At 36.5% G+C, this 24,726-nt stretch overlaps 2 protein-coding genes across 9 annotated transcripts in view; one reads left to right on the top strand and one right to left on the bottom strand.

Moving 5' to 3' along the window:
• Positions 1-817: 817 nt before the first annotated feature.
• On the top strand, positions 818-20,888 carry si:ch73-100l22.3 (uncharacterized). 7 transcript variants are annotated; one of them, XM_051673321.1, is made up of 12 exons: positions 818-938; positions 2,031-2,160; positions 2,245-2,337; positions 2,432-2,840; positions 4,861-6,150; positions 7,421-7,506; positions 11,560-11,715; positions 14,229-14,348; positions 14,424-14,525; positions 14,610-14,726; positions 15,546-15,628; positions 20,545-20,888. In XM_051673321.1, the coding sequence occupies exons 2-12, from the start codon at positions 2,035-2,037 to the stop codon at positions 20,684-20,686; spliced, it is 2,724 nt and encodes a 907-aa protein (XP_051529281.1). In that variant the 5' UTR covers positions 818-938; positions 2,031-2,034; the 3' UTR covers positions 20,687-20,888. The 7 variants fall into 7 exon arrangements, with proteins under 7 accessions (XP_051529281.1, XP_051529280.1, XP_051529279.1 ...); XM_051673320.1 differs by having other exon boundaries at positions 7,409-7,506; positions 14,232-14,348; XM_051673319.1 differs by having other exon boundaries at positions 7,409-7,506.
• A 1,923-nt stretch (positions 20,889-22,811) lies between these two features.
• LOC127426467 (trafficking protein particle complex subunit 10-like) overlaps positions 22,812-24,726 on the bottom strand; it is a 42,181-nt gene continuing 40,266 nt past the window's right edge. Inside the window, exon 24 of one of the 2 annotated variants that reach the window (XM_051673303.1) lies at positions 22,812-23,802. In XM_051673303.1, the coding sequence (XP_051529263.1) occupies positions 23,555-23,802 (248 nt within the window). In that variant the 3' untranslated portion in view covers positions 22,812-23,554. The remainder of the gene's footprint in view (positions 23,803-24,726) is intronic. The other variant, XM_051673304.1, reaches the window with a different exon arrangement.

Genomic DNA, 24,726 nt, shown 5'->3' with positions numbered 1-24,726 from the left:
GAACATTTCTGCAACCTTACTGCAACATTACATCTACAGCTACAAGTCATGTCTTGTTTTAATGCTGTATTGTAAAATTATTAAAAAATATGATTAAAAAAGAAAACCTGAAAATAACCACCAAAGAATATTCTGTATATGTTAGTTTGCCTCACAAAAACCTCCCTGCAACATTTTGGGAACGTTAGTTTATGGTTAAAAAATCTTTTACTTAAAAATAACCATCAAAGAACATTCTGCATACAGTAAGTTCTTAAGTCGTCGCGCAAAAACCTCCCTGCAATGTTTTGGGACTGTTAGTTTATGGTTAGAAATTTTTTTTACCTAAAAATAACCATCAAAGAATGTTCTGCTTAAGTTCTTATTAAGTCGTTGCACAAAAACCTCTCTGCAACGTTTTGAGAACGTTAGTTTATGGTTAGAAAAAAAATGTACACTTAAAATAACCATAATTAAACAGAAATGAACAAGAAATACCATATTTGGTTGTAATCTTTGTCAATGAAAATAAAACATATATTTTTCAGAAAGATTAATTTTCACACCTAATGACTCGCATGATCGTCAGATTCTCGTGTCATGACGTCACTAGCAGCTCATCCGGGTCTCTAGAGGAGCAGTTTTCCCGCTCTTGAGAGGCGCGCATGCGTGTGGGCATCTGATAAATCATGGAGTGGATCTCAATCTACACACTAATTTCCTCAACTGGAAAACTAACCAGAAATCAATAATAAACTAGTCGTTAAATAACATATTTGTACATTATTATTATTATCTTACTTTTAAATGCTATTAAGATTTAATTATACGTTATAAAGTCTTCTTTTGAAGACTTTTGACAGTGTGAATCCAGTCCGGGTTTTAACAGTAAGCGGAAGGTTGTAAACAGACAACGAAACACATCAATAAACCTCATGAAGATACAACTTTACTCTCAGGTAAACACTTTAAAATACGGGTTATCTTTAAATAATCATGTTAACTCTGTTGTTTGGCTCTAATAACACGAATAGGGCATTTATATAGTTCACAGTACAGTTTTTAACAAAGAGACAGTTGTATTAACACACAATGAAGTCTATTTTATCACACGTTGTTTCTGTATGTTTCATATTTAACTTGTGCGACCTTCGGGACATTTTTGTCTTTTTCATTTTTGTTTTTTTTCCATCATTTTGACTGTGTTAATGCCAACGGAATATATTTAGCCAACCTCAAGCTCAGTTCCTATAATACATCTATAATACACTGTGTACTCAAAACAGTTACACTCAGGACCTTCAGGACAAAAAATGTCCCCATTGAAACCCATTAAAACTGCAATATTTGATCCCAGTGCCATTAAAGCATAAAATCATGAACTCTATGATATTATGCTTTCATTCTGGAGCTCTGGCTTCAAAGGTTACATTTTTAATATTTTCCACCAGATGGCGCCATTTATCTCATGTTTAGCCTATGGAGCAAATACAAGCTTTTCCCCTATTTTCTGTTTGCTGTATTATAGAGCACTGCAGGCCAATTGAATAAATGATGCAGCTAAAATTGTGTGTGTGTGTGTGTTGGTATGGATGTCAGAGTGTTTGTAAAGAACAACAGTGGCATTATGTAAACAAACTGACATTTAAAGGGTTAAAATCCTGAAAATGAATGAATATTTGGTAGTTATGATCAGGACTGATGTTGGTTAAAAAAATGTACTCATTGAAAGTGGAAAATAATATTAATATATAATATTATTATGGCAGTTTTTTGACGCTGATATTTTTGTCCTCTAAGGACCTCTGAGTAACTTTTTTAAACTGACGCACAAGGGTTAAAACCATGAAGGGTTTGTGTTAGTATATTTTGTATGTTCAGTTTCATAACTGGTATTAGAATGCATTGATCTTGTAATGCGTGTTTGTTTTAGTATGTATTGTGTTTTATATCATGAAGGGTTTGTATTTGTATGTTCTGTGCATTTAGTATGTTTGATTTCTGTTAGTATGTATCATGTTTAGTGTGTTTAATCTCTCTTTTGTTTATAGTGTCATGGAGAGTTATGAAGATTTCATCAAGAGACATTATGAAGTCTCTGCTGATGTTGATAATCTGCAGACACACGCTAAATCTTCATCAGTCATTGTGTTTCATGGAGCATCTGTTCTTCCTCCTCTGGTATTAATATCATCATCATCATTGTCATCATATGACATTATACATGAATGTATATGATTATAATGTCTGTGTTGTGCTTGCTAGCTCAGTGAGCAGCAGCGAGACGAGATGAGACGACTCCGAGAAAGAGCCGTGAGTTTGATGAAGAGAAGGAGTGAGGAAGAGTCTCACATCAGAGTGGGTTTTACTGACATACACATCACTCTCATTCTGTCAACATCTAATCTTTACTAAGAGAATCTCTAACTGTATCTTTCTGTTTCTGTCTCAGTTTAAAGAGACTGTGAATATTCCTCATAAGAGTGATGACATCACACACTGGAACATCAGCACATCCAATCAACACACACCTCTGACGTCAACCGCTCATGATGGCCAATCAGTCAATCAGCTGAGAGCGTTTCCAGCAGACGATTCGCTGGAGAACACGCAGGTCACAGTTCTGTTCGAGGGAGTCGGTCTCAAGACACATGCACGTCATGGATTCGACAATCACTCCGATAAACATCCACACGGTGACATCAGCAGCCAGATGATGATGATGTCATCAGGATATGTGACCAATGAAAACACAGCCATCACCTGTCACTCAAGCTGGATGGAAGGGGAGGGAGGAGGGGGGGATGTGAGGTCAGCTGGAGGTGTCCACTTAAATATGACACAGTCAACCAATACTGCAGGTAAAAAAGATTTGTTTGGGAGTCATATGCATTTGGTAACAGGTTTTTATTTGAGATATTTGTGATGTATTCAATGGTAGAAGTCAACTGATTAATTGTTTTTGATGATTAATCGGCACCGATTGCTGCTTTTGAAACTATCAGTTCCGTAAAAAATCAACGCGGATAGTTTGCCAATATTATTTTTTTTCTGTGAATAGCACTGGAGGATTCCCTTATGTGTTTGTGTTGACTGGGATCACAGGCATTTCAAAATAAAGGTCCCCAGTGTATTTGGGCTTGTTTATATTTACAAGTCCCATGTTAGATACATTAAATCTTATTTTTTCTGGCTAATATTTTGATTTTGGTTGCACAATTAGCTGTATCTGTAATTTTATATATTTTGGACTCTCTTTGCTTCTATATCTGCGGCCATCAAATATTTAAGCACATTCAATTTATCGATTTTAAAAACTATCGGCCGATTAATCGGTTATCGTCCTTTTCCACCACCTTAGTTATCGCATCAGCAAATTCCAATATCGGTTGACCTCCATTTGATTTTTCTGTCATTTTTTTATTGTTTAATGATATTTTTAAATGTTTTGTGTGTGTGTGTGTTATGGCTATTTTTTAATGATTTTTATTAGGAGCTGTTCACACAATGTGTTCTTGCATTTAAAAACCTAAAAAACCTGGAGCACAACAGAATGGAGCAAAACTTTTAAAGACAAAACAAATTTAAAGACGCCTACCGCATGGCCCCTAAAATCACTATAACAAAAAAACCCCCACAAATATTTGTATCAAATTATGACTTTTTCTTGGGGGCTATTTACATAGATTACATTGAAAAAGCTAGGCTGAAAGCACTGGAATGGAACAGTGCAGGGGTTTTAACCGATTTACTGAGTACAATAATATTTACAGCGCAAAATTATTAATAAATTATCAAAACGTTTCACTTCTGATTTGTCTGCAAATTTCAAAGCACTTGTTCAGTTTTGGTCATAATGTCTACATGCATTGGAAAGTAGAGCTTCTAAACTTTCAAATGTTACATATTTTGTGTTGGTCAAGACTGTAGTTGTTAAAATTTTGACATGATTGAATGATTTTTTCTCACAGGCCCATCCGAGCTTAAAGGTTAAAAGTTGAATTGTTTTTACCCTATACACTGTTTTTAAGACTCACTGCTCATTTGCGAAACACTGAAAAAATGGCAAGAACTGTCACAATTGTCGAAGACATCCATCGCTAGAATGCATTCTGAGTGAACGACCCCTAAAACCCTTTATCACGATGAAAAAAATCATAAACTCAATCATAAACCTTAACTCAATAAAAAATACATCATTAAACAATAAAAAATTACATTTCTATCGGATGTTCAAATAGAAAAACAGCAACAGATGGATATTATTTAGGGATGCACCGATGTATCGGCAAATTAAAACTATCACCATATCGGTTTGCTTATAATTTATTACATTAATCATTATGTATTGCATTGTATGAAGTTTATTGCGTATTATGAAGTGTAATATGAAGAAATATCTAGCAATTTTTTTTTTAGTTTGGTAAATGTAAATGAAAAATGCCTAAAATGAATTTGTATTGTTTTATCATAATAAGTAAAATGTAAGTTCTTTTGTTTAAAAGTTCAAAGTGTAAAGCATCTGTACTGAGTCATTGAGTTATCTGATAAGATACTTGTAATGTTCTATCATAATTATGGAAATTATTTATTGTTAGAACAATAAAATATTCTTTGTACATTTTTAAACCATAATTAGTAAGCAAAACCGTGATCTGATGACAAAATAAGGTAAGTGGCATATAGGTTTTTTGTTTATATTGTTATCGGCCAAACATTTTCATATTGGGGCATCCCAAATATTATCTACTTATTTATATACTGTAATGATTTAAAGGACAGTGATAGTGTTTTGTGTATGTTTACAGCAGAATAATTGAAAAAGAAACATTTCCCTATGAGGACAATAAAGTTCCATTTTAATTTAATTCAACTCAACAGGAAGTGACATAATCAATCACGCTCCAGTGGATGCCGCAATCTTAGAGGAGGAGAATGCAGTACCAGCATCAGAACCAGCTGAAAATCTTACAGAACCAGTAAACCCGCTGGAACCGGACCTGGATGAGGGACCGTACCGAATGAGTCTTCAGAACCTGCTGAAGAAATCTCAGGAGTACCGGCGACGCCAGCGCCTGCTGCGAAATCAAACCAGAACTCTCAAATCTGACGATCTTAGCTTGTCGGATAAAGAAAACGAGGAATTTTTTCCCAAACACATCTTGAAGAGCGAACTCAGGAAAGCCAGAGAGAAAAGGAAGGAGATGATAAAGCAGTCTGACACCAGCATGTGCTCAGAACCGCTTGAGACTGAAGCGGATCACACAGACATCACAAATGAAACCTGTCGTAGCATGAGCACTGACGCTCTTCCTGTAGAACATGATGACACTCTGACAGCTGAAATTGACAATCTTTCTCTGTTGTCTTCAACAGAACTTCCCGTCACAGCCAAATCTCTGTATCTCTCCAAACAGAAGGCCAACATCTCGTCCAGATCCTCCTCAGCAACAACAGGGATGAAGTTCACTAGCGTCCCGATGCCCAAGTTCTGCTTGAGTCCTGTACGGAGCAAAAAAATTAGCAGTATACCTGATTGTGAAGCTCTGGTAAAAACAGTTTGTGTGGAGTGCGATGCTGAACCAGTAGTTCAAGGTGATTGCCATGATGATGGAGGAAATGTTTTAAAGCAAAGCACTGAACAAACGGAACAAATCACACAGTTAGAGCTGAACTTATCGAGTCTTAAAGCGCTCATATCTGACCTGGAGTCAACGCTGACACTCTCACAAACTGGTAACAGTCGCCTCACACTGAACCAAGAAGGAAGTTCTCCAGATATTTGTTTGAAATGGCCTTCAGCGGTCACTTTCAATGAAACTGTGGAGCGAGAGAACGCTGCAAAGAATTGTGGGATTGGAGACGAAGCGCCATCACAAACATTCACCCACAAATTCAGACTTTCAAATGCAATACAGACTGTCAATCATTCAAAACTCCCCGCACACACAGGAGGCATCCTCGCTGACACCAGTAACCAGTCTAAGGGAGGAGGAAGCTCTCTGATTGGCTCGTCATATGATGTTGATAGCCCCTCTGAGCTCTGGACACAGGGGAAGCAGCTGACTCCTGAAATGGGGGGTCATGAGGGCGTGTCCCGTGCCAAACGGAGGCTCCTGATGAACGAGGTGGAAGTGTTTAGCTCTGGACGAGAGACCAGCACGCCCAAAGGTCAGACACAAACTGCAGCTCCAACTAACTGTATTTAGAAGAGAGATTCAATCTTTTTTTTATAAACATACTTTTTTTTTTTATTTAGCATGTTTGAACATTTTCCATTCATAGAAATGATACACTACCAGTCAAAAGTAGGGTTGGGAACTGAGAATTGGTTCCAGTTTAAAAAAATACCAGAACTGTATGATTTTCATGACTTTCGGTTCCGTTAACGATTTTCCGCTGATGTGGACAGAACACCGTACTAAAATACTGTAGTGCAATTCAATACCAGCACTGTCTCCCTACTGAATCTACATGACCAATGTAATCTAATTCCCGATTGAATTCCGTCAATCCGCGCATCTTATCACGTGGCTTGAGCGCATTACCATGGAGACGTAGCGCATGTGGAGGCTTCGTGCTATTCTCCGCGGCATCCACGCACAACTCACAACACGCCCCACCGAGAGCGAGAACCACATTATAGCAACCACGAGGAGGTTACCCCATGTGACTCTACCCTTCCTAGCAACCGGGCCAATTTGGTTGATATGGAGACCTGGCTGGAGTCACTCAGCACACCAATTTGTAGTCCAATTTCTCATGAGTCAATTCTTTTGAATTTATAGCTTATAACCCAGCACGACCAGTGGAATTTGATTCCCCAACAAACGACTCTTATGAACTGGTTGTTTTGAATCTACAGCTCGAAACATACAGCATGGCCAGTGTAGTCTGAATCCCAAACAGATTACTCTTATTTGATTCTTTTAAATCTACAGCTCAAAACATATGGACCAGTGTAGTCCGATTCCCGAACAAATGACTCCGAGTCAATTCTTTTAAATCTGCACCAAACATACAGTTCTACAAGTGTAGTCTGGTTCCCGTTCTAGCAAATTACTATTATGAGCCGGTTCTTTTTAGTGAATCAAAAACATACAGCGTGACCAGTATAGTGTTGTTCAGGAATTAATTGACTCTTAAGAGTTGGCTCTGTTTAAAGTGAATCTAAAACACTTACACATCAGCCTGAGCATTTACTGAGTTAATCTCACTGATGCTCAAGTAATGACTTCCATCAAGTCCAACTCAAAATGAAAAAGGTTTGTTACTGTGTAAAGTTTGCAGTTTATATTTTGGGTTTTAAAGAACCTGATTCTGTCTTGTAATAGTTTGACTGCATATTAATTATAACGGTGTGTGCTGTATGAAACGGTGTGTCAGTGGTAATTAAACTCTCATGTGTAGTTAAGTGATGTTTGTGTAGTGATGTCTTCAGTGTTGCAGTCGTCTGCGCAGACGCAGGAGGATCAGGTGAGAGTTCTGATGGAGGAAGAACGCAGACAACAACAGGGACTACTGCAGGTGAGGAACGAACTACAGATCGGTATATTTACCAGGGTTGTGCAAAATTCAGAATTTCAGAATTAACTCCCTTTCAATTCATGAGTTTAAATTCGAATTGAATTGGCCACGCCCCACAGGAAGCTGAATTGGAATTGGAATGAAAGGAAAGGGAATTTACTGAAATGCAGTTCAAAGAAATTCAACACTGTCACACTACACAATTTCATAATTAACATAATTTAAAAATTATGTTAATTTTGTAACATAAATAATAACAATATTATTTTTACCAAGTATGCCTATTAATTCTCTAATAGGTAGAATTATAATTTTTACTTAGACATAACATTTCTTTCTAAAAAAAAAAAAAAAAAAAAAGAATGTAAAAACAATTAACAATTGAAAAAATTTGTTTTTACTGTAAAGCAGCAGAAATGGTCCACCACGTTGTTTCAGATAAAAATAGATTCAAAATTTGAATTTGAATATATTGATACATTTGGAGCATTCCTGTGAATTGTTCTTCCACCATAGTCCATAAAATGAAAATGTATTAAATAGTGTGAAATAAATGAAATACAGATTTCTATAGATGGCGTTTTTAACATTATTACATTATATATATATATATATATATATATATATATATATATATGTTACTGATTATTAATACTGTAAAAAGAGATGTGTTTTTCGAACTTAAGGAAAGTTTGCATTGCTTTTTTTAAGTTGGATTAATCTACTTCAGTAAATTAACTGAACTTAAAATGTCATCTTGTCATGACTTTTACACATTAGCTGAAATATTACATGTTTAATATGTAAAATTAATAATTACATATTTAAAGTTACTTTAAGAAGAGTTCTTAAACTCTGTCAACTTAGTCCTGTGACAATTTCTTCCTATATTTACAGTTGAAGTCAGAAAACTAATTTTTTTAATCATTTAGGGCATCTACTTTGTGCATGACACGAGTAATTTTTCAACAATTGTTTACAGACCGATTGTTTCACTTTTAATTGACTATATCAAATTCCAGTGTGTCAGAAGTTTACATACACTAAGTTAACTGTGCCTTTAAACAGCTTGGAAAATTCCAGAAAATGAAGTCAAGCCTTTAGACAATTAGCCAATTAGCTTCTGATAGGAGGTGTACTGAATTGGAGGTGTACCTGTGGATGTATTTTAAGACCTATCTTCAAACTCAGTGCCTCTTTGCTTGACATCATGGGAAAATCAAAAAAAATCAGCCAAGACCTCAGAAACTAAATTGTGGACCTCCACGAATCTGGTTCACCCTTGAGAGCAATTTCCAAACACCTGAAGGTACCACATTCATCTGTACAAACAATAGTATGCAAGTATAAACACCATGGGACCACACACCATCATACCGCTCAGGAAGGAGACGCATTCTGTCTCCTAGAGATGAACGTAGTTTGGTGTGAAAAGTGCAAATCAATCCCAGAACAACAGCAAAGGACCTTGTGAAGATGCTGGAGGAAACAGGTAGACAAGTATCTATATCCACAGTAAAACGAGTCCTATATCGACATAACCTGAAAGGCTGCTCAGCAAGGAAGAAGCCAATGCTCCAAAACCGCCATAAAAAAGCCAGACTACAGTTTGCAAGTGCACATGGGGACAAAGATCTTACTTTCTGGAGAAATGTCCTCTGGTCTAATGAAACAAAAATTGACCTGTTTGGCCATAATGACCATCATTATGTTTGGAGGAAAAAGGGCGAGGCTTGCAAACCAAAGAACACCATCCCAACCGTGAAGCATGGGGGTGGCAGCATCATGTTGTGGGGGTGCTTTGCTGCAGGAGGGACTGGTGCACTTCACAAAATAGATGGCATCATGAGGAAGGAAAATTATGTGGATATATTGAAGCAACATCTCAAGACATCAGCCAGGATGTTAAAGCTTGGTCACAAATGGGTCTTCCAAATGGACAATGACCCCAAGCATACCTCCAAAGTTGTGGCAAAATGGCTTAAGGACAACAAAGTCAAGGTATTGCAGTGGCCATCACAAAGCCCTGACCTCAATCCGATTTTGTGGGCAGAACTGAAAAAGTGTGTGTGAGCAAGGAGGTCTACAAACCTGACTCAGTTACACCAGTTCTGTCTGGAGGAATGGGACAACATTCCAGCAATTTATTGTGAGAAGCTTGTGGAAGGATCCCCAAAACATTTGACCCAAGTTAAACAATTTAAAGGCAATGCTACCAAATACTAACAAAGTGTATGTAAACTTCTGACCCACTGGGAATGTGATGAAAGAAATAAAAGCTGAAATAAATCATTCTCTCTACTATTATTCTGACATTTCACATTCTTAAAATAAAGTAGTGATCCTAACTGACCTAAGACAGGGAATGTTTTCTACGATTAAATGTCAGGAATTGTGAAAAACTGAGTTTAAATATATTTGGCTAATGTGTATGTAAACTGACTTCAACTGTACTACACATTTCTATAAACATATTTCTTGCATGTGCTTGCTGTCTTAAACCAATAATATAAAAAAATATTATTGGTTTTATAAATAAAAACATTTACTCATCACATGAACACTTTATGATGAACACTTTATATTTTAAAATGCCATGCACAGACCGCGACACTTGGTGCATAAATCAAGTCAAGGTTAACAATCAACAAATTGATAATTTTATTAGAGAAACAAACTAATTCTGACATCTCAAAACAACAAGTTACCTACCATGGCAACAAAGTCAACTACAACAATGTAAATAAAACCATGCAAATGGCCAAACAATGCAACCATATTATTCATTTCCCAGTGCATGCTGGGAACCACATAAACATTTTGTGTAGGCCAATTTGAACTCTCATTACTTGCATTTCGTTCCTGAAAGTTGCAAAATCGAAACAACTACAATAATAAAGTAAATCGTTTAATGATTTTTAGCATTGTTTACTTGATCTAAGATTTTTTTTTTTTTTACAGTGAAATTATTCTGGAAACACCCCATTTGTTATGCATATGATAATATGATAACATGTTTCATGCTATACTAAAAAAACAAATACATTATTAAAAAAATAAACTTAAATGTTTGAATTTCATTCCATTTTAAATGTACTTCCTTAAATTCAAATTGAATTGCAGTTTTACATCCTTTTTGCTACCTCAGTTCAAATCCAGTCCAAATGCAGGAATTGAACTGGTATTCCTTATTCAATTCTGAATGGTGCACAACCCTGATATTTACAGATGTACTTATAATGTTAGTCGTAATTTAATTTTCCATGATCCGCCTCTCTCTAACCCTCTCTAAACAGACTGTTTTTTTGTTACTGTACCTTTAAAACTTCTATATGCAAATGACTCCTGTTATGATTATGATATCCCGTTCTTAAAGGAGATGTTTGGCAGAATGTCACAGTCACCATTCATTTTCAGTGCATCTTTCTAACATACAATGATAGTGAATGGTGACTGAGGCTGTCATTCTGCCGAACATCTCCTTTTGGGTTTAGAACAACATGAGCGTGAGGAAGTGATGACAGAATTTTCATTTTTGGTTGAACTGTCCCTTTTAAATGTTCAGGAGAATTCATCAACTTTAAAGTGAGATTCATTGAAGACCTTGAGCGAATCCTCTGCACGATACACAAACACAAGCCTCAGTTTGATCTCATCTCATGAGCTGCGAGACGTTTGCTTGTTGTTTGTGTCCAGTAAAAAAGCTTTCAGGCGGCATTTTAATTCAGAGTCTCCTTGGACTGGATTAAGATCATGGCAGAAGTCCAGCGCTGTCTGTCTGACATTAGAACAGAAATCATTGTGTGTAGAGGTTTCATATATTTAACTGTCTCTGGGACTCGTGGAGTTCTTCATAACCCGTGTCCCTACGCTATTAATTACAGCCTCTAATGTAATGCATCTAACAGGCTTTTAATGAACACACTGTTGTGTGTGTGAATTGACAGAAAATGAGAGGTTAATTTTATGATCTGCTGATCTTAAGTGAACATACTTCTATCCACATGTCTGTCTGTCTTGTTTTCTTTGTTTGATTTGCATTCTCTCTCTCAGTCTTTGGCGGTGCGCTACGAGTTTCTGCGGCACGTGTCCTTCCCGTGTCCCACCGCGAGCACACGTCTGGAGGACACGTCGACCTCCCCCCTCCCCCCGTCTGTCGGCACACACACTGAGTTTACACACCTCAGCGACACACACCACAGCTCACCGGTAACAAACACACAATAATGACAAGGTTTTTAGCACATATATTAAGAGAAACATTGTTTTATAATGTCAGACTCTACACTACAAACAATCATTTTCTAACTGTGAATTTTTGCCAGTTAAAAAAAATATCTAAACATTCTCAAAACAAGACACATTTACTTGAGAAGTGGCAAAAGATGTTTTGAAAGAAACCAAACAAAATTTGGTGCAGTTTATTCTTATAACAAGAAAAATGGTTTTACCAATGGGGTAAGATAAAAAAAAAACTTGATCCAAAGAGAAAACGGGTGTATTTTATTTCCCTCATTGGTAAATAGTTATTTTTTTGTTTTTATTTTAAGCTTAAACTGCACCAAATTTAGTTCGATTTCTCTTAAAACAAGACTTATGTCATTGTTTTTTCCTTGCTTTAAGGATGTTTAGATATTTTTAACAGAAAATAAGACAAAAATACTCAGTAAGAAAATGATGTTTTGCAGTGTAATAGTTTGGCAGCTGTTGTGAAATGACATGTTTAAAATTTAAAAAGGATGCTGGGTACAAATGCCATCAAATGTTTCAAAATGCCCCTAAATTAAAAAAATGTCCCCTGTAATGATTCGGTTTATTTATTTGTAACATGCAGTACATTTCTGTTGCAGTTCTATTCCATTTTGATTTTATTTGATTCTTTATTTAATTATTTTCACTTAAATATGAGTTAATGCTGATTTAAAACATTCCCAATTCTCTATTCAGATTGACAGATTATGTTAATTTATTAAATTGAAGTATTTGATATTTAGGTGTTTTTTTTAACTTTGAGGGCACTTTCATGTCCCAGGGGTTGATTATTTTTCAAAACAAACACATTTAGACCATTTTTCTTTTTGTTATATGAAGATTTCATTAAAACTTTTTACCAGGTGTTCATCATTTATTTTTGGTACTTTTCAAATGTCTTTTATGTATAGATTTGACTGTTTAAGCCTTTTCCTAGACCTAGACTTTTAATATTAAACTATGAAAATACATTATAAAAATACTAATTATTACATGTTTAACATGTGCAACTCTGTGGATCTGCCGGTGGGTCCAAAAGGGGGTGCTATATCATGAAAATCAAGTCCCGGGATACATAATTCAGGCATATGAGGTATCGTTTGAAAGCTTAGAATCTGAAGTTTTCATATATAATCATCACTTCTGCATTTATATTACTTAAAATAACAAAATAAGACCCTAAATCATCCACGTCACAAATAAGCGCCACCTAGAGGTCATGTGGTAGAAATATTAATATGAATATAAAAGTCTTTCAAATAGCACTTAAATGGACAAGTCATATATAAAATGAAAGCTCTCATTCTCAGGAATGCATTTGCGTCATAGAATATTGCACTAATACCACAGTTCAAAAGAATTTCAAAAGAATCATAAAGTGAAATATGATTTCTGTAGGTCATCAAATATGAACGTCTCATTTATGCTCCGATCACTGCTGCTGTAAACCCCAAATAGCTAAAAACTGTATATTTGCTTTTACTTTAGGACATGTTCCACAAAATGAGCCTGTTTTCTCGTCTGTAAGTTTGCTTGTGTGAATAATCCAATGTTATATCTTAGATGCCAGAACAAAATATGCCATCCAGCAGGAAAAGAATGCTAAACAAATCATAGCAAATATATGTTATAAACTATTGCTGATAAAATGTCATTACAAAGGGGAGGATCTCAGTTTTCTAATGACACCTAGACTGAGCTTCTAGTCCACTCAGAGGCCGAGATATTCAATGAAATAATGAGGGTGGTGCTTGCACTGAAAATTAGACTGAATGTCTATGGACGAGCACATCTGTGAGGAATAAAATGTGTTAGAGATTATGATAATCTGAGTCTTTTTTATATGGGGGTTCTAAATAATTAGACCAATTTTTGGCAATTAGTCCACAGTATGTGTGAATGGTGAGCTTTTAAATGTGAGTGTGAAAAATTGCAGGCGGCCCAAAAAGAGTTTAAGGGGTTAAAACTATAACTAAACAAAGAGTGAAATAAACACAAACCATTTCAACATCTACTATGTGAAATAATTTCTAGCAATTCTTTATAAATTAGGACTGTCCCACAGTTGTGACAGCATTTCCACCACACCAAACAATTTTACCCCTAATAAAGTTTGTTCAAAAGTTAGTGTACTTGTTAATCAAGTGGACAAAAGTGTGAGTGAAGAGCACGCTTGAGATGAAATATGAGACAAAACAAAGACAAATCAAGGGAAATATCACATTTATCAATCAAGCTGTAATTTTGCCAAATTATGCAATAAGTGTGAAAATATAATTTAATTGTGTTTAAGATAGTCCAGAGTGTAAAAGTGCCCGAAGTTGAATAAACACCCATATAAGAATGAATTACAGTATTTATATGTGGTAAAAATAAATCTGCACTCAGAATCCAATCCAGAGGTGAAACACTGACAGATATTAATGAGAAAGTTGATTTCAGACAGTGTTTATAATCTCTCTGTCCTGCAGCAGATGTGTCTCTCTCACGCGGGGTCATGTCGCCCTCTGGTGGCGGCGGTGGTGAAGGGCTTCCTGACGCGTCGACTCTTGCACACAGAACGCGTGTCACAGCTCATCAGAACCATCAAGGTGAGATCGTTTGTGTCTTTCAGATGTGTTGGTGTTTGATTGTCTGTGATTATTTACGGCTGGCTGTTTTCTCAGGACACTCGGGAGTTCCTGCTCTCATTCCAGCATCAGACGCCCGTCAGAGGAGAATTCAGCAGCAGACATGACCTCATGCTGCAGGAGAGAGTCACACTACAGGTAACTATCAGCAGAAACTCTTGTTTTATATAGGTCTTTAAACAGCATGTACATGCAGCTCTCTCTCTCTGTTTGTGTTATCAGCTGCGTGCTGCACGATACGAGTTACACGATGTCTTCTTCAACATGAGCAGCTGTGAGAGAATGCAGTTGATCAGTTGGGACAGGGAACTGACCAGAGACCGAAAACTCAAACAACACGTAAGGAAAACCTTGATAAATCACTATAGAAAACCCCAGCATACTGAATACACTAATGGAGATTACAGGAATATTCTGGTTTAGTTGCAACATTATATATGTGATGTGCTGTTACCATAAATAGTCATTTGAATAAATCTTGGTGTTTTTGTGCTATAATTTAAAATAATTAATAATTTAATTATAAGTCTTTGGATAAAAATGTCCTTTAAATTTAGTCAATATTTTATGCCGTATTCAGTCATTTTAATTTTACTCTAAATAAAACTACATTTTAGTTGACAATAATGTGTAAAATGACAAATACATGTATCAAACTGTAACAGAACAAATATTAAAATATGTTGAAAATTGTATAAATTACTTACATTGATTTTAAAAATGAATCAAACATATTAAAGATGAATATGTGTCATATGTAAGATTAAACAACATGAGAAAACTGAAATGATCATATAATAAATACATGAGCAATAGTGACTTTTTAGAAGTAACTTGTGAATTCTTCACATTTAGAAGATTTTATTACTGTTAGTGCATTGTTTTTATCTTTCAATATAATTTACTTTCTCATCATATTTTCATCAACATTCTGTTTGAATTAAAACCGTTTGATTATCTTCATGTTACGTCTTTTTCATCTCATCTTCGCTGTCGTTGACAATAACAAAAAAAAAACTTTGTCAATGGACATTTTCGCCAGTAATTTTAACAGTAGTAGAGTAACACTGCTGTTAAGGACTTCAGTAAGAACAGTTCAGTAGGAAGTGTTAAATATTTTATGTTTGATTTCACGAATTTCTAAATTCTGTGTTTCAGGATAATAAAGCGCCTCAGTCGAGAGGAAAGAGTTCACTGTCCGCTGCCACTAGAAAAGCTTTAGAACGCAGGAGACTCGTCATGTGAGTAAACCTGCACAAAATTGAACATTTATTTCCATAGAAAAGCTGAACTGTATTTGGGTTGTTGACAAATAAATTGGACATTTTTATTTTTCAGCGTCAAGATTTTAGGCTAAAATATATATGAATAAAAATAAGGGAAGTTTCACCTTTTTGCCTTCAGTAGTTCACATGATTCTGCGGTGTGACAAATCAATTTATATATTTAATATGAGCTCATTAAAGCTGCATGTATCATTTATAAAAATGATCAAAATGTTGTTTAAAATAGTTTCAAATAAAGTATCGTATCACACTGCAGTCAACTACCCTTAAACTTGTCCAATTTAAATCCATAAAATGTAACAGTCTGATTTTAAAGGTGCTGTAACAGTGTTAGCTGTTGAAGCTCTACCAGACTGAGGGGTCATGTTTGTTTTGCACTAGATATGGAAGCCCATTTCTGCCACATTTAAAACAAAATATTCGGTCAGTCAGAATTATGAGATAAAGTCATAATTAGAGATACAAAATCAAAATGAGATAAAACTCATTGTGGAAATGAAGTCATAATTATGAGGTAAAGTAAACTGAGATACTAAATCATAATTATGAATCAAACTTTTTGATTATCTGATAATTATAACTTTTTATCTCAGAATTTTGACTTACCAAAGCATTTATATCTACACTACCGGTCAAAAGTTTTGAAACACTTGACTGAAATGTTTCTCATGATCTTAAAAATCTTTTGATCTGAAGGCGTATGCTTAAATGTTTAAAATTAGTTTTGTAGACAAAAATATAATTGTGCACATATTAATTTATTTCATTATAAAACTAACATTTAAGTTTTTGAAATTGATGACTTGGACCAAATAATAAAGAAAAGCAGCCAATAAGTGCCCAACATAGATGGGAACTCCTTCAGTACTGTTTAAAAAGCATCCCAGGGTGACACCTCAAGAAGTTGCTTGAGAAAATGTCAAGAGTACATGTCTGCAAATTCTAGACAAAGGGTGACTACTTTGAAGATGCTCAAATATAACACAGTTATGATTTATTTCACAACATAATTCCCATAGTTCCATTTCTATTATTCCATAGTTGTAATGTCTTTACTACACTGCGTGCCCAATTATTAGGCAAATTGTATTCCTCAGGAGTAATTTTATTGTTGAACAAACACAATGCTCTCAGTTAATCCAAAATGTTATTGAACCTCAAACCTGAATGTTTAACAAAGAAAAAGTGAGTTTTATCTTTCTCAGGGGAATATATACAGGTGCATCTCAATAAATTAGAATGTCGTGGAAAAGTTCATTTATTTCAGTAATTCAACTCAAATTGTGAAACTCGTGTATTAAATAAATTCAGTGCACACAGACTGAAGTAGTTTAAGTCTTTGGTTCTTTTAATTGTGTTGATTTTGGCTCACATTTAACAAAAACCCACCAATTCACTATCTCAAAAAATTAGAATACATCATAAGACCAATAAAAAAAAACATTTTTAGTGAATTGTTGGCCTTCTGGAAAGTATGTTCATTTACTGTATATGTACTCAATACTTGGTAGGGGCTCCTTTTGCTTTAATTACTGCCTCAATTCGGCGTGGCATGGAGGTGATCAGTTTATGGCACTGCTGAGGTGGTATGGAAGCCCAGGTTTCTTTGACAGTGGCCTTCAGCTCATCTGCATTTTTTGGTCTCTTGTTTCTCATTTTCCTCTTGACAATACCCCATAGATTCTCTATGGGGTTCAGGTCTGGTGAGTTTGCTGGCCAGTCAAGCACACCAACACCATGGTCATTTAACCAACTTTTGGTGCTTTTGGCAGTGTGGGCAGGTGCCAAATCTTGCTGGAAAATGAAATCAGCATCTTTAAAAAGCTGGTCAGCAGAAGGAAGCATGAAGTGCTCCAAAATGTCTTGGTAAACGGGTGCAGTGACTTTGGTTTTCAAAAAACACAATGGACCAACACCAGCAGATGACATTGCACCCCAAATCATCACAGACTGTGGAAACTTAACACTGGACTTCAAGCAACTTGGGCTATGAGCTTCTCCACCCTTCCTCCAGACTCTAGGTCTTGGTTTCCAAATGAAATACGAAACTTGCTCTCATCTGAAAAGAGGACTTTGGACCACTGGGCAACAGTCCAGTTCTTCTTCTCCTTAGCCCAGGTAAGACGCCTCTGACGTTGTCTGTGGTTCAGGAGTGGCTTAACAAGAGGAATACGACAACTGTAGCCAAATTCCTTGACACGTCTGTGTGTGGTGGCTCTTGATGCCTTGACCCCAGCCTCAGTCCATTCCTTGTGAAGTTCACCCAAATTCTTGAATCGATTTTGCTGGACAATCATAAGGCTTTGGTTCTCTCGGTTGGTTGTGCATCTTTTTCTTCCACACTTTTTCCTTCCACTCAACTTTCTGTTAACATGCTTGGATACAGCACTCTGTGAACAGCCAGCTTCTTTGGCAATGAATGTTTGTGGCTTACCCTCCTTGTGAAGGGTGTCAATGATTGTCTTCTGGACAACTGTCAGATCAGCAGTCTTCCCCATGATTGTGTAGCCTAGTGAACCAAACTGAGAGACCATTTTGAAGGCTCAGGAAACCTTTGCAGGTGTTTTGAGTTGATTAGCTGATTGGCATGTCACCATATTCTAATTTGTTGAGATAGTGAATTGGTGGGTTTTTGTTAAATGTGAGCCAAAATCATCACAATTAAAAGAACCAAAGACTTAAACTACTTCAGTCTGTGTGCATTGAATTTATTTAATACACGAGTTTCACAATTTGAGTTGAATTACTGAAATAAATGAACTTTTCCACGACATTCTAATTTATTGAGATGCACCTGTAAGTGTGCACAATTATTAGAAAACTAAATTACAAAATGAATTTCTCCCAACTCAATTGTTTATTCTCAATTTTTAGAGTAGGTGCAACAAATAAGTAACACAAAATGACAATTAAATAACATTTTTGGCCTTTCAGAAATATTCAGTGACCAGTATAGCCACCCTTCTTTTCAATAACTGCCATGAGCCTTCCATCCATGGAGTCTGTCAGTTTCTTGATCTGTTCACCATCAACTTTCGCTGAAGCAGCAACCACAGCCTCCCAAATGCTGTTCAAAGAGGTGTATTGTCTTCCTGTAAATCAAACGTTTGAGAACGGCCCACAAGTTCTCAGTAGGATTTAAGTCAGGTGAGGAAGGGGCCAAGTCATTATTTGGGCATCTTTGAGGCCCTTGCTGGCTAGCCGAGCAGTGGAGTGCTTGGATGCATGTGATGGAGCGTTGTCCTGCATAAAGATCATGGCCTTCTTGAATGCTGAGGACTTCTTCCTGTACCACTGCTTGAAGAAAGTACTTTCCAGAAACTGGCAGTAGGTTTGAGAGTTGAGTTTCAGTCCATCTTCAACTCGAAAAGGTCCAACTACCTCATCCTAAATGATAGCAGCCCATACCAGTACCCCTCCTCCACCTTGCTGGCACCTGTCTCGAAGTGATGCCCTGTGTCCATTAGTGATCCAGCCACGGGCCCATCCATCTGGTCCATCAAGAGTCACTCTCATTTCATCTGTCCATAAAACCTTCATGTCTTCATGTATTTCTTTGCCCAATCTTGACGCTTCAACTCGTGAATATATTCAGTGGTGGTCGTGTTTCAGCCTTCTTGACCTTGGCCATGTCTCTGAGCACTTGGCACCTTGTACTTCTGGACACTCCAGGTAGGTTGCAGTTCTGGAATATGGTAGCATTGGAGGATAATGGGTTCCTGGTAGCTTCACGTTTAATTCTTCTCAAGTCTTTTGCAGTTAATTTGCGCCTTTTCTTCTCCATGTGTTTCTTGCGCCCCAGTTGACTATTCACAACAAAATGTTTGATTGTCCAGTGGTCACGCCTCAATAGTTTAGCTATTTTAAGAGTGTTGCATCCGTCTGAAAGGCATTTTACAATATTTGACTTTTCAGTGTCAGTTAAATCTCTTTTTTGAAGCTGCCTAATAATTATGCACACCTTGATATAAGGTGTTAGTCACTTTCACCACACCCTCCCTCATTACACAAATACATACCACCTGAAAATGATTGAATACAGTAAGCATTCAAGTTTATATGGTTCGGAGTTGGAAAATGTGCATGGAAATAATGATAAGATCGGAATACTCACTTGCCTAATAATTGGGCACGCAGTGTATTGTTCTAAAATGTGAAAAAATAAATTATAATAAAGAATAAGTGTTTCAAAACTTTTGACTGGTAGTGTATTTATATATATATATGGCAGAAATGGGCTTCCATATTTATACGTATGTCTTTAAATGCTGCACCGCGTCTCGTGGATGAGCGGCACAAATTTATGACGGTGTGTCAAGCTTCAAGAACTTCAATCTTTAAAACGCGTCTCAAGACACCTGCATTCTGTTCTGTCCGTTGCGCTGTATCAAACTTTTTTTAATGCAAGAACGTGTTCAGCCTGAACGGCCCCTCAGCCGTTGCCCCCTCTGTCCAAAACCCCGCCCTCCAAATAGACACGAACACAGAGATGCTCTGAGATCACTGCAATTAGAGATGAGCAGGAGAACATCTTACTGTCACAGGCAAGAAAAATGAATGCGAACAGTTACTACTATCTACTACTAGTACAGTAGTACTATAATGTTGAAAGGAAATGCTAAAAGCAGCGATAGCAAAATACGTTTCCTTCTGCCCATATATGGGCTGCCCTGTGATTGCGGAGAATGATTGACAGGCCGAAAACGCCTCAAAATCTTCTGACTGGCTAAACGTAGTGCTGTAACAGAGAAGGATGAGATATTTCAGTGATGTATGACAGCTAAAAGAGACAATTTCTGCGTGTAATTTGATAAAACGGATGATTTTGTTTTATCACACCTGATGGTTTTTGTGTGCACTGTGATCATCAGGTTACAGAAGAAATTGGCAGACAGGACAAAGTCTTCGCCGTTTAAAGAGGACAAATGGAACCTCGTGCCAAAGATTTGTCGGGTTTCAAAGAAAAACAGCCCGTTACGAGGACCGCGAGGAACGAAGAAGCATCAGTACTGAAGCAGAGGCCAAACTGTGTGTGCCTTAATTTTATAATGTGTGTTAAACATTTTGCCAATTGTTATTTATTATATGCAGATTAATTTATGTTTTTTCTTAGACGCTGAAGCCTGTCAATTAAAAGCACTGGTATGTTTGTATACGCCTCAACTTTATTCTGTATATTTTTACCTTCTTTAATAAATGGTGCTTATAATTGTCATCTTTAATCACCTGATCATTCAAAGAAACTGAAGAACTGAACAAGGCCAAACACATCTTTTAAAACCATGTGCACATATTTTTCCATTTAAATACAATTTGAACCAAATGTTTGATTGACTGAATTTACAAACATCTTGTGAAAATGGTTCCTGACGTCACAGACTGAAACCCAAACACCTGTTTTACACCCCAAAAGTCCAGAATGTTCCGTGTGAGAAAGTCACGATAACTGGCCCGATACAAATGTCCCTGAATGATATCAGAGGAAACCGGAAAAATAAATAGTGACAGTTTTAACATTTTATAGTGTGGTGATGAGATTATATGGGCAACATTCGGGTTTGTGACATCATCCTGCAACATTCAAACATACGAGATACAACAAATATACATATTTCACCCCAAAATCAGGAAACTAAAATACAAATAAAGAAAATGGACTTTTGTACCATTAAAATAATGAAAGTTCTTTTCATGACATTTAAGCAGATTTTCCCCACAAACTCTCATTATTGTAATGCATCATCCAGAAGTTGTGATTCTTTTATAGTTCACATTAATGTCAATGATGATTCTCAATATATCAGCATAAAGGTATTGTAACAATATATATTTGGGATGAAATATGACGAAGAATATGTCAACTCATGTTTCACTCAATCTAAACCAAAAACATACATGATATTTTGCCTAAAGAAAATGAAGCCAGTTTTTAGAACTATTAAGTGACATTATTTTCACATCAATTAAGCTCATTTTCATCCATAATTAAAACCATAAATTCAGTACAACCAATACTACTACTACGTGTACGTACAACTGTTCTTCACAATTAATAGATAACATGTTCTTTTAAATAATATAGCATTAATTGGTAACACTTTATTTTACAATGTCCTTGTTACACATATTGACTATGGTAATAACAGTCAATTATGCATAATTACAAGCAACTAACTCTAAACCTATAGTAAGTACATATTGTTCATTAGTAATAATCAGTAATTACTTGTGTAATTACACTGTTAAAAGGACACTGTAAAATAAAGTGTAACACATTATTTTTGTTGTTTAATTGTCATGGAAATAATGATAAACTGCAAAAAATGCTCCTGAAAATAGGCTTCATTTTTGTTATGCAAAATATAATTAGAGAAATACAACTTGTATTGAACCCAGAATATTCCTGTCATTTTTGAAGATTGATTTTGGAGTGAAAAATGACCTGGACGTGTTCTTGACGTGTTTTGTTCAAGAATGCAACGCAAACACAGAACCATTTATCTGCGTTAAGAGTTCAGTTTGGATCTGTTTTTGACTGCAGAGTGTAAATATGAATGATTGTTAAGTGAAATAAATAAATTCACTGCCATTAATAAATATATTCCTCCCAAAAATACTCCCTGTGAGAATTATAATTTTTCTGTGAAGGAATATTCCGGGTTCAATACAAGTTCAGCTGAATGAAAGCATTTGTGGCATAATGTCGATTACCACAAAAATTAATTTGGACTCGTTCCTCCTTTTCTTTAAAAAAAGCACAAATGTGTGTTCCAGTGAGACACTTATAATGGAAGTCAATGGGGTCCATTTTTATAGGGTTTATAGGCAGAAATCACTTACATTAATTCTTCTGTTAAACTCATGTATTATTTGAGCTGTAAAGTTGTTTAAATCATCGTTTTTTAATAGTCGTTTTAGGGTTTGTTGAAATTACATCATCAAATCATCTCTAACTTTCCACAGATGCGGTTAGTAAGTGATTTTATGACAGTAAAATCATGTTTACACACATATTGTTTATGTCTTGTGTCTATACTTTTGAAACAGTGAGTATTTTAATGTTTACAGATTTACACCATTGACTTCTATTGTAAGTGTCTCACTGGAACACACATTTAAAGAAAAGGAGGGAGGAGTCCAAATTAATTTTGTGGTAATCAACATTATGCCACGAATGCTGTCGATTGAGCTGAACTTGTATTGAACACAGAATATTCCTTTAAACTCAAGTGACTTTCACTTAATGTTGTATTTTCTCTTGTAACTGTATTTGGTTCAGCCGATGCATCAAACAGCGATTCTCTCCAAATATCATCTATGTATTCAACTGTATGTACAGCAGGCAGCGCTCTCACCGTCTGACAGAAAGAGAATGTGATGATAAAGCAACGGCCCCTCCATTCAAACACACAGAATACAGCGAGACTGAAATGAAAGCGTAGTGAAGTAGTTCAACCAGAAGGGGGCGACTCTAAACGCTCACACACAGAGATGCAGAAATGACATAATGGACATTGTGAATGTGTGAATCTCCCTGGTAATTGTCTCTATGTGATGTCCAAGACAGGAAGAGATACAGTGTTTTTGCACCATCTAGTGTCTGTCGCAGTGGAGCGCAACATTAAGTGCATGACGTGGAAACAATGACGTAAAATAAATGTATTAAGACAGCAGATGATTCTCAGGCTCCAGTGATGTGAGTTTTATTCATTTGTGTTTCTGTTTTCACGCCAGACCAAAGCCCAACGTCCGCCCATCGGATCCCAAATCGGGGACACTAGACTCCCCGTTGCCCGCGCCCCTCTCACTCCTCGTCTCTGGTCCGCTGAGGGCGCACACAGGGGCGTCCAGGACGAGACGGGGCGGGGCCATCCATAGGTGTCATGTGACATTGACCTCCATGATGTGATGGTCAGCGGCGGGCAGCACTAGCACCTGGCGGCCCTGTGTGCTGTTGAAGACCTGACCGGGACCAAACGCCTCACGCTTTGGCATCGGGAGACCGCGCGGCTGCTGCTCGCCGCTGCCTAGAGAGTGAACGCTCCCTCGGCTGCGCAAACTCGCCGTGTCGCCCTGATCATCCAAACCCTTATCCAGTAGAAACAGGTTATCGTTCTCCAAGCACGAGTCTGATTGGAGGACAGAAACAAAAATTAGTTTGTTACCATAAAAGCTACTAACAAACAAGTAGCTAACTACACAAACACTATTTAAAGGGACAATATCTTTTTAAATATCGCACCGTGTTATGTGTACTTTTTAAAAGCTACACTAAAGAATTTTGGACTCTCTATCGACATCTGTGGTTGCAACATAAAATTGCAAGTTATTCGAGGAGGAACATTGTTTAGATTTTTCCGTCAGCTGTGCATCATGCTGAATGTCAAACCATACTTTCCTTTTGAGCCTTATGAATGTTTAAGAGAAAAGTGCAGGTGCATTTTTAATCATCTCCAGGTCGGACTCAGTAATACAAGGCTGATGAACACTGGTGTCTCTTCCGTTCTTCTCCTGTAGTGCTTCACAGTTAAAGACAGCAGTGCATGACTTGATGATGTTTTGATGTGATGGTTAATCCCGGCTCTAAGACTCATACACTATAAAACTCTTGCTATGTCTCAAGGTGCAATAATATATAACGGTGATTCAAACTGACTACTACCTGTGCATTAAACGGTTTTAACTAGAGGTAGACCGATATATCCATACCTGCAAACTCAGTATAGCAGAAAAAGGGTGGGGGTGTTAGCTTGTTAAAATGCGAAAAGTAACACGTAAAAGATGCAAATGTCATTTTTGTGATTTTTATCATGCATCTATCAATATATTTTATTCTTTGCTATTCTATTATATTTAAAAACATTTTCCTTTGCCAAAATTCCTTCCATAATAATGCAGCATAATAACAGCATAGCCCCATCCATGGGTAACTGTAGGGTTTCATCTCAGGGTACACAGAAATATGACCAAGTAATTAAGTGTACTCTTATTTTAGAGACTTTTGTTTTGACAAAACAACACCAAAGCATGCAATTGTGGTGACTTTAACAGAA

The sequence above is a fragment of the Myxocyprinus asiaticus genome, chromosome 35 (assembly GCF_019703515.2).
Source record: "Myxocyprinus asiaticus isolate MX2 ecotype Aquarium Trade chromosome 35, UBuf_Myxa_2, whole genome shotgun sequence".
Lineage (NCBI taxonomy): Eukaryota > Metazoa > Chordata > Actinopteri > Cypriniformes > Catostomidae > Myxocyprinus > Myxocyprinus asiaticus.
The sequence above is the reverse complement of the archived record's forward strand: the minus strand, read 5'-3'. Positions and strand labels throughout refer to the sequence as shown.

What these genes read in the sequence shown, in the direction of transcription:
- si:ch73-100l22.3 (XM_051673319.1), top strand. Translation starts at nt 2,035, where the DNA reads ATGGAGAGTTATGAAGATTTCATCAAGAGACATTATGAAGTCTCTGCT. An exon ending in ACACACACCACAGCTCACCG is followed by an intron (nt 11,716 to 14,228) that starts GTAACAAACACA and finishes TCTGTCCTGCAG; the next exon opens with CAGATGTGTCTCTCTCACGC. An exon ending in GAACGCAGGAGACTCGTCAT is followed by an intron (nt 15,629 to 20,544) that starts GTGAGTAAACCT and finishes TGTGATCATCAG; the next exon opens with GTTACAGAAGAAATTGGCAG.